Source organism: Accipiter gentilis, chromosome 20, assembly GCF_929443795.1.
Source record: "Accipiter gentilis chromosome 20, bAccGen1.1, whole genome shotgun sequence".
Taxonomy (NCBI): Eukaryota; Metazoa; Chordata; class Aves; order Accipitriformes; family Accipitridae; genus Astur; species Astur gentilis.
This window is the reverse complement of record NC_064899.1, coordinates 15,655,823-15,666,435: the sequence shown is the minus strand read 5'-3', so window position 1 is coordinate 15,666,435 and position 10,613 is coordinate 15,655,823. Positions and strand designations below refer to the sequence as shown.

At 41.4% G+C, this 10,613-nt stretch overlaps 1 protein-coding gene across 6 annotated transcripts in view; it reads right to left on the bottom strand.

The window, feature by feature from the left end:
- Positions 1 to 573: 573 nt before the first annotated feature.
- The window catches only part of FARS2 (phenylalanyl-tRNA synthetase 2, mitochondrial), a 248,615-nt gene continuing 238,575 nt past the window's right edge, over positions 574 to 10,613 (bottom strand). For all 6 annotated transcript variants that reach the window (XM_049823810.1, XM_049823813.1, XM_049823811.1 and 3 more), the window contains one exon: positions 574 to 987. In XM_049823810.1, coding sequence (XP_049679767.1) covers positions 849 to 987 — 139 coding nt within the window. In that variant the 3' untranslated portion in view covers positions 574 to 848. The remainder of the gene's footprint in view (positions 988 to 10,613) is intronic.

The following is a 10,613-nucleotide window of genomic DNA, read 5'->3' as shown; positions in this document are numbered from 1 at the left end:
TTCAGGGCATTGTAGGGAAGAGTTTCTCTTTTCTGCCATCCTGCCCCATGTGACATTAATCCTTTGATGGTGACAGGGGAACAGACTTATCCTGCACTGGTGCCTATGTGAGGAGAACTGAGACAAGGGAGCTCCTCACCTGGGGAAGGTGGCACAGTTTTCAGGGCCTTGCTAAGTGGCTCTGCTGAGCGCTGTGGGAGCAGGGGGGTCCAACAGGAAAGACTCACCAATGACCCAGCATTTGAAGACAGCCAAGCCTGGTCCCAGAACCACACTGGCTCCTTCTCTGTAGCAGAGGAAAGCAAAACTCATGGGCTCTGAAGGTGAGAGAGCCAAACTTCGCAAGACGTACTTCTTGGAAGGCTTCTTGAAGCAAAACCTGACATTTCTTATTTTAAAAAGAGGGAGGGATGCGTTTTTCTTCCCTGAGCTAATCTGTGTCTCTGATTTGCTTCACTTGTTACATGGACAGAAGATCCTGTCAACACAGAAATAATGCCAAGTATTTACAGTTTAATGGAACCCAGGGACCAATTAACAACACAGAAAACCACCAGGCAGTGTATTTCTTATTGTAACAGGAGGGAAATCTTACATTACTGCTGTTCTCCCATTTCTTAAAATAAAGCGCCAGCGCTTTGTCAATGATTTCTCAGTAGTAATGTTTATTATCTGGTAGTTTTACCATTGCCCATTTATCAATCGTTTTCCATGTGCTAGGTTCAATCAAAACCCCCCTCTCTCTACTTGTACCCCTCAGCCCCCAAAAGGAAAAAAAAAAAAAAGACGGAAGAAAAAAAAAAAAAAAAGGAAAAAGCAACTGCCATTAGGGCTTCAGACCAGCATTGCTAGAACCTGCCCTCAACCCCAAGTTCTCGAACTGCTGATTCCTCAATAGCTTGATGGATGCGATGCACCTCGTCCTGCGTTAAAGTCCTCTCCGGGTGGCGGTAAATGATACGGTAGCAATGGCTGACCTTCTTTGTCCTACAAAATATAAACCAAAAGAGGACTCATAAATACACGTGCCTACAAATGCAAATACATGAGGCCAAACACTTACCCTCTGGATCATTTTTTATCTGTGGTCTAATTTTGTTCCTGTTGCTTGAAAATCACCTTAATGCTAAAATACACAGTCCAGAGAGGTGGGAATGAGATGAATTTTAATTTTGGCAGAGGACTTTGCTGAAGTCCACCTTATACTTCAACTTGTATTGCGATGTGGTAGCTACTTACCAGAGCAAACAAGCCCAGGAGGAGGGCTATGCTAACACCACTGCACTGCTGCTGACACCACAGCTCTCTCCTCTCCATGCTAATGGGGCTACCTCGAGGGAGCAGCGTGAATACACAGCCCCCTTAGACCAGTGGGGCTGGCGTGATGGGCATAAGGAAAATACCAGGCAACCTCTGCGTGCTGGAAAGCAATGTTGCTAGCTAATGTGGGGCGTCTCACAAGCCTCACCATCCAGGCTCCAGCCTGGGGAAGGAGACTGAACACGCAGCTGCAAAACAGAGTAAAACATTTATTTTTCAATTCGGGTGACTACTTTGCCTTCACTGGAAATTAGAAACAAGGCCAAAATGCATCTGAGGTCTCCATTTGTGAGAGGACAGGGACTCAGGATGAGGGTAGCCATCACTCCCTAAGTGGAGCACAAAAGGGCAGCGCCTGGGCACTGGCTGCACTGCACCTGAGGTGCAGGAGCATCCCAGCAAACTCAGGAAGAAATGGGGCGAGACATGACAGCACACACACATGACAAAATTTCTTACCCATTGCTGTGGAAAGGAAAAAGCAAAAGAGAGCAGGCAAAAGGAACAAAGAAGATGGAATGGGGGGGGGGGTAAGTATTTAAGAGTTGCTGAGTTAGGCGAAGACAAGTTAACGCAAAACCAGGAGCAAACCAGTAAGTTGAATAAGACAGCAAAAAATATTCTTGCTCTCCATCAAAAACAGGCTGGAGTACATAGCTTTTGCAAGGGCATCTCTACAATTGCAGTGCTTTTATTACTGAATTTAAATGGCAGTTGTGGCATCCTTTTTACTTTTAGTTTCAAATGGAGCCCACACAGCTTCTTCTTTCAAAGGTAAACACTCACTTCAGTGAAAGAATGAAAATCTGAGGGGAAAAATAACAGGAAACCAGAGATCAAGTACTAGACAGAAGGATCTCCCAGGCCGGTAGAACTCTGCATTTAATGGCGCACAAAAGCATTGAGCAAGCTTCAGGTCATCTCTCTCATGAAAATTGTTTCATGTTAGAAACCATGTTTATTACGACTACTTGATTAAAACTAAGGTTATATGTGCTCATACAAAAAGATAACTCTCAAGATACTCATTTCAACCTCAAATCCTGCTAGAAACAGGCACAGAGGGTTTTTATCTCAGAATAGCTATTTGATACCAACTTTGTCCCACCCCACATGGGTGGGAAGCTTGCCCTGCTCCCACTGGCACTTAACAACAAAAAGGTTTATGTCAAATTAAAGCATTCCTCCCTTTTTGCATGCTCTGAAGATAAAGCAAGTTAAAACTAACTAGCATAGGAAAGGGCAAACTGCATTTCATAAAATGTTAAGCTGACTGCAGTTAGCTGCTAAAAAACAGCCAAGAGGTTTCCCTGTGTGCAGGTTAAATGCTGTAGAAAAGCGATCTTCTTGAAAAGAGGGGGAGGCGTAACTGTGGAGGTGTTGCTCTGCTCTGTTCCACCTCTGCAAAGCGGTCAACAGGACAGACCTGGGAGAAGCAAGTAAATGGATTAACAAGGGTTTGGCCAGATGCTACATTGTAAGAGAGAAATTTGAGTAGGAGAGAGGGATAATGAATTGGGGCTCAACAGAAACAATGTTCAAAACCAGGCTGGCAAATACCATTATAGCGGGTAGTATTTCAGCTTTTAACCATGCTACAGCAACCCACCTGATCAAAAACATTTGCAAATTGCTTTGGCTGAAAATCTATTTAGAAGATGTACAGTCACAGGCCTGATCCTGAAGTCTTGTATATACCGGGAATATATCCCATGATGGAAAACTCATTACCACCATTTAATGTGATGTAAACACAAGTTTTCTTAACGTATTTAAGCTGCTGTAAGGGTAGCTACAGCACTGTTTCTTCACTGGTCATGGTTAACTGAAGGTAATGATTTCTCTTGACTCACGTGCTTATGTATCCCCCTCCCTCCATCTCAGTGAGCAGTTCATTCATGGGGCAAATTAAATAGATCAGAATAGGATGCAATAGTTTCTTGTGGGTGTTGTGGAAAACCAGCGTCTTTAGGAGGCATTTAAATTAGGAGATGGTAGAGGTCTTAAAGAGCAGCACTGGACTAGAGTTCTGTTAGCTGCAGCTGAGTTAAGCATTGGTGCAGGAGAAATAAAACTGGGATTGCATTAAATGTAATTACCTATTTTAATTATAGCCAAAAGATGATGTAACTACTAATACACCTTTGGCTACACATAACTCACATGGTTGGTATGTTACATCCTTTTAGCTAGGTTTATTTGCATCTATGTTATTAATTAGAAAGAAGTATAATGGTTCAATGCTATTTCAATAAAAGACACACTGTAAGTTTCAAAACCGTAGGCATTGTTTTCAGAGCAGTATTACCTAACTTTTCAAGGGAAATGGGGAAGAGTACTTCTTGACTCTTCTCCCCCTAATACTTACCCCCTGCCCCAAATAAAATACTAAGACAATGTGATTAATCACTGCCGTGAGCTGCAACTGGAAACAATTATTGTCAGCAAATAATACATGTTTGCTGATTCCCTTTCTTGCTTTCATTTTGTTCTGCAGACTCACAGAGTGTTTGCCTACCTTAAAGATGGCTCTGCTAATGCATAATGAACTCTCTGCTGCATGTCATGCTGCAGCCTGACGATACAGAAGCAGTAGCTCTCTAGCCTGAACAACAGAAAATTTGAGGCCAAAACCTAGAACAGCAGCTTCACCAGGTAAAAGAAAAAAAAAATTTAGAAGCTTAACAGTGAGCGCATTGGGCTTTATTTACCTAAACTGCACTGCCAGACAAGTCCATGAGGTTCGCAGTCACGCGGACTCCTCTCCCATTAGGCTTCAGCTGATCTTAGTGTCACAAGTCTCCTCTGCACCAGCCTGCGGCTTTCAGGTAATGAAACGCAGTGAATACAGTGAAGCACTGCTCAAACGGAAAAGGAAGACAGGGATTTATTCTGGTGCCGCAGGAAGAAACAAGAATACGGTCCGTGAACAAACACTGGAGAGAAACAATGCCTAATGCTCTTTCGTACGTTTTTTGGAGGAAATAGCTTTGCCTCATGATTTTCAGGAACTGGCACGCAGCCGCCTCCATGTGCAAGGGAGCTGCTCACTGCCAGGTCAGATTCACTGCATGGGGCCAACCTGAAGGTCAGTGTACACGTTTCGATATTTCAGCCTGATACCTGAGCACAGCAAGAAATTAAGGGGTTTAGTCTGCCACTAGTGTCATAAAACAAACATGAAAGCAACCTGACACTGGGACCAGGGCTAGAATGAAAGCGTATGTTAGGCAATATAAATTAATACCTGTGTGTTAGCTTTCCCTACACCAAGTCCACTGAAGGATGTTGTTGTGGTTTTAAATACAACTTGGCTAGAAAGCTGAACCCAGAAGCTACCAACAGCAAAGCACCTAAACATACTGGGGAATCTGTCTCAGTAGGTAGGTAAGACTAAGCCACAGGTCATTTGGTAACCAAAATGTTGCCTAAAGAATAAATGCCTGGTACTGGCATTTGTCTCATCCACATGCAATACCATAACAAGAATGAAAATTTCTCCATCCTGTACCTGAAAAGGGAGATAAAAGGGGCAGCAGTGAGTGGGGAAACCCCCCCACTTTTTAACTGTGTTCTACTTTCCATCTGTCTTAAATAAAGCACAGAAGCACAGTGACCTCTGTAGGGAGGTTACCCCTGCTCTTATGTGGTGAGGACACACAGAATGAGACATTTTTCTAGAAAGCTGGATTTACTTTGGGGAACAGAAAAGTAGAGATGATGATCTGCCACAGCATCACAGAGCAAAAAAGAGTACCACCTCTTTTGTACTCTGAGAAGTGCACTAAGCAGTACTACTCACCACCATACCTATATTGAACCTTTTCCTACAGAATATTATTTAAAAAGAAAGATCTACACACATAGTAATGCAAGTATTTGAGATTATTCTCTCTCTGTTAAGTGAGTTGTGTTAATAAGGTTCTTTAAGGGTCTCTCAATTCCTGCCACAGCAGTTCGTATCCTATATCCTCCCCAAGATTAATTATGTAATTACCTTACATAAACCTTCACACAGTACTCAATGACCACTACATGCTTCACAGAGATCACATCATGCTCTGAGTATGCATGAAATGACCTCGGGAAAGAGAAAGGTTTGTTTTGTTTGAAACAATGTCCTGAGAGGGATAACGATGAGAAGAAATGAAAATACTGTCTCATGTTACTAGCATCATAGTTGCCAAAGCCATGTGGAGACCACAGCTTTGGTTTTGCTTTGTGGCTCCAACAGTTCCAGAACAGTTCATGTTGTAAGTGGAAATGGGGAGGAATATTAAATCGCAAGAAGAAGAAGAAGAAGAAGAGGAAGAAGAAGAAGAAGAAGAGGAAGAAGAAGAAGAAGAAGAAGAAGAAGAAGATGCAACTACCTTTTCCTTTTTGTTTCATGCTTTCAAACCACATCTACAACTGCTAAACGTCATACTATAAATTTTAAATTGACAAATAGCATTCTTTGCTAGGAACCACATAATGGAAAATGGCAAAAGGTTTGTGCTATATACCTTACTGTCAATGGCAAATAATTCAATTACCATGGTGATATGCATGAAGAATTTAGCAGTAATTCTCTGAACAAAGGCCTTTCCTAAAGATGCATTCTCATCAGTCCTTTCAAATGCTAATACTCCATTGCTCTGGAAGAGTGTATTGTATACAACAGCATATTTTAAAAAATGGACATGTTTTTTTAAGGTGATTTTGATGCTAGTGAAAGGCACTAGATCACCTCCAGAAGAAAGTTGTTTTAAACCCACAGAAAGCTGGGAGTGGTCATTTCTGTTGCACATCTTTTCCAGCTGACACCTGGCAGAAGGATGGTTCAGCTTCAAAGATAATTCAGGTCACCATAACCATGTTGAGACTGTCAATGTTATTTCACCACTGTGGATTTTCTTGGTGGTCACTTTAAAAGAGATGCACGTTCACTGACAGATGGTTGGACTGAAATATTGTTCTTCTATTTCACAAAATTGAGAGAGTAATGGACTTTTTGCTCTTTTCTAATTGGACATGGTGAAATCTGTATCTGAATACCAAACCCTGAACCTGCTTGGCCTTTTCATTCTTTCTTTCGTTAATATTAATCCCGTTTTAAGCTTTTCTCTTCATGTAGGAAAAAAAGTCAAAATTCTGTTAATAGTCAGCTTACTGAAAGAGATGAAGAACACGGTATGGGATGCAGTGCCAAAGGACATAAATAACACCTACTAGTTAAGATAATGAAAGGTAGATGAAAAATGAAAGCACTTAGAAACTTTTCAGCTTCTCAGTCACTGAGACACTGTTAAACAGCCACAAAAAGAACCTAAGCCATTGTTAAGTATCCGAAAACACTGCACTGGTTAGAGAGTTTTGATCATGATTTTCCTTTTCTACTTAAATCTATCACCTAATTTCTTACATGGGAAGAGATATAAACAGATATATACTGAAAAAAAAAATTCCTAAGCATCACCTGTAAAAGAAAGTCTCCTGGCTGTTAGATATACTCACTAAATTGTTAGTGAAACAATTCAAGCAATTACTTATGCTTTGGCCTAGCACTTTGGCCCCTAATAACCTTTTCTCATTTCAACAGACCACCTTGGTTTGTTGATACATGCCAGCAAAAGAAGAACCAAACTCCCCACAGGATCATAAGCTAACTGTGACACAGACTTTTGCTGCCATGGAAGGCCAGGAAAAAACTGCAAAGCCTTTGGGTTTGGGACTCTGTTCTTTTGTTTTTGTTTTTAATACAATGACTCATTGATTCCTTGAATAAAGCAATGATCAATGGTTGTAAAGTAGGTATGAAACGAATTCTCAGCGGGATGGATTCCAGCATCAGTGATGACTGCTTGTCCTCCAATCTCCTGCTCTTTGGGAAAATCATCTATCAAGCACAGGCGACAGAATTCCCATCATATCTGATCTGTGCCAATACTGAGGAATCCATTCCATGTGGATTTAAACTTGGATGTGACTCAGAGTTGTCCCTCTTGTAAGATGAACTTTGTGCTCTCAGTTCACACCGGGCCTCCTCAATTTTTAGGGGCTCACCACTCCATCTAGTGACTCAGTTCAAAATCCTGCTCTAAATCCAGGAAGATTCAAGAGTAGGCTAGAGGCTGAATATCTTCAAGACTTGCCTTGCTGTCAGCATAGCAACCCTGGAGCACTCATCATGCCAGATAGATGCACCACTATGCACTTTTAATGGAATGAGTCTCTCAACTTATCAAGGCTGAGCCTTTCAGGAATAAAAGAAAGCTGTGCAGTGGGCATGCACACAAAGATCTGAACATGTGCAAGCCTGTGAGGCTCAGAATAGGGTACGAAAACCTACTTTTTCTTCAGTATGAAAGATACAAGGACTGCACAGGTGGAATAAAGATGGGAAAAGCAAACTTTCCGATACAAACACACACATACAGAATACAGTGAAATAACTTCTACTCATTGTGGTGGAAAACGAGAGAAGGTTGTTTGGTAAAATACTTGAGACACTTAATTTTATGTAATAAACATAGAAAAATAATTGGATGCTGAAAGTAAGAGAGAAAAAATGATAGTCTTGGCATCGGACAGGACAAAATACCTGTTCTGTGTACAGCACAGGGTTTTATTTCACTTCACTTTCCCTAGGTTTGACTGAAAAGGTTCCATGTCAAATGCTTTTTGAAGTATAATGTTGTTTTCCCCAAAACAAAATGCAAGGGGCAATACTTTTTGTTATTTGTTGTTTAAAAATTGACCATTAGAGGCTTAAACATTCTCCAACCCAGCAAACAAAAGAACAAAATAACTTGACTTGGATATCGTGTCTCATAGGAACTACTATCTAAGCTCCTTGACTTTCTTCTTCCCTGTGCAGTTCAGAACCTATGGCAGGACCACATTTCCCATGAGAAGCCAAGGCAAAAAAAATCTATGATGGATCTCTTCCTCTTTCTGGAAAAGAAACTTGGCTGACATAGCTGATGAGGAATCAGAACATACTGAGGAGAACAGAAGCATGCAATACCTGGAAGTTCTGGCAGTGCTGGCAGCTGAAGCGTTTTGGCTGCTAGCCAGAAAATTCTTACAGAAAAATATACATTTTCAGTGAGTAAAACAAATCAACATATTTTCTGTCATTGCTGGCTCTCCCACTTTTTCCACATTCCTCTTTGACCTTCTAAATCCCTAGTAATTTAGGGGTATAATGAGGCAGCTCCGGCAGCAACAGGCTCTGTGGGTCTGACAGAACTCTGTGACTTACATACCTCATTCACAACCCCTTGTGCCCTTCCAGGGAAACGGGCTAGTACTGGAGCGGGTCAGGGACACAACCTGTTTGCAAAGAGTAACTCTGGAAGACACATTGTGCTTGCAGAGTTGTTGTGCTTCTTGTGTGAGGACATTATATTCATGTCCTTCTGAGCCACATTGTACAAGTAAGAGGATGGAAGAAGCTCTGGTCCTCCTTCTGTCAACAGCAGTATTAATGATTCCATCACTGGTCATTAGCCACTACAGTATTGCTCAAAAGTTTCCTACCATTGGCAACTGAAATGCCATCTGGAAGCACTTAAGAGTGACAACCTATCTCAATAATCCAAACAAATCTAACACGAGAGGTGAATTTGGACTCCTTCAAATGCTATCTAAAATATTTATAGTAATAATGTTAAGTGTGATACCTTTTCAGTTCTTCTGAGTGAAAGATCAAAGAAGAGAAGTATAAATATTTAGCAGTTTTTTCCCCCAACTAGATGTTAATACTAAAGGCTACAAAAAGTATTACTAAAAATAACATCGCTGTCAAATTAAAACATATTTCATAATCGAGTAAAAAGGGAATTTATATGAGAATTTAAAACAATTCATTCTCCTAAGAAATGAAGATAGATGGGAGTGACAGCTGGTTCAGATGTGTCTCAACTGAGCACTAGCAGAAATCAGGGTCTACAAAGTTAGATGGCAGACAAGCACACGGGAAGGACTGAATGTTGTTTCAGGTACTTGCATAGATTTCATCACTGAGATTAGTGGTTTTGTCCTCACCATGCCCAGGAGCTAGGTGTTTAATAAGTTCCCTTTACACTTGCTGAGAGTTGAGGTAGAGAGAAACATGGCTCTGGACTCAAATCAAGAAACTAAATGATTTTTCTAAGGTCACACAGCAAATTGATGAGAGAGGGGGGACTTGGATAAATGCGGGCACACACCCTTTGAGTTACCCTTCTTTCAAGTCACTCTTCCCTGCCACACACACTTCCAGTCACCCTTCTTTTCTGCAAATTGTACAGCAGCCCTGGAAACAAAACAGCCTACTGCAGGAAAAAGCAACTCACCCCATATACAATGGACAGGGTAGGGAAAAGTGCAGAGCCAACATCAGGATAACCAAATGTGCTGTTTGTTAAGTGACAAACTAATCGAAAATCAGGAGAGCAAGGATGGGGAGAAGAAGAAGGGAGCAGGAAAAGATGAGTTAATCTGAGACCAGAAGACAGGAGGGGCTAAAAAATTGAAAGCAGTGGTTAAAAGAAATCACTTGCCCTTTTTCATGCAAAAGCAACACACTAAAAGCACCTGCCCCCCTGGGCAGCCTGCAGCACTAGAAAGCAACTTAAAAACATTTGTACCTGTGTGTGTGCAAATATAGGGGCATTCTCAATGGGGCTGCTTACAGTATCTGTTAAACCTAGTGAAAATTCTGCAGCTGCTTGCACAATTAAGTGTTGTTTACTATCTCCTTCCAGTCCATACATTATTTTTCCTCTCAGAATTGTCAGGTTTTATGAGCCTTAATCTGGCTAACTGGATTTGTTTTGGAGATGCAGAAATTCCCCACTTTCCCTCCCTGAGGGTAGTGTGGTTCCACACAGACAGTCACAAGAAACCTGTGCTCATTGCTTTTCTGACAGTTGCTGCCTTGGGAAGACAACTCAGAAAAAGTCCTCAAAGTAAGGATACCTACTGGCCAGAAGATTAAACTACTGTTAACACACAGGAAAACTGTCTGGCTGTTAAACACTTCTCTTGCTGGGCCCCATTTGCACAGGTAATACGTTTGGACCACGATGATGGACGAAGGGGCCACGTCTTGTAGATGAGGCTTGCCTGGTTATTTTGAGTATAATAGTGGGGAATGTGTCACATTTGACAACACATACCCATCAGGTGCACTGACCAGAACTTTTACAGCTGTCAAAATGAGCATTAGTTTGGAAAACTCTAACTGCCATGTTTGGCGTGTTGCCCCCTTAATATTATGGCTATTCTTTATGAAAAGACAAATGAAAAGAAAAACGTGAACATGA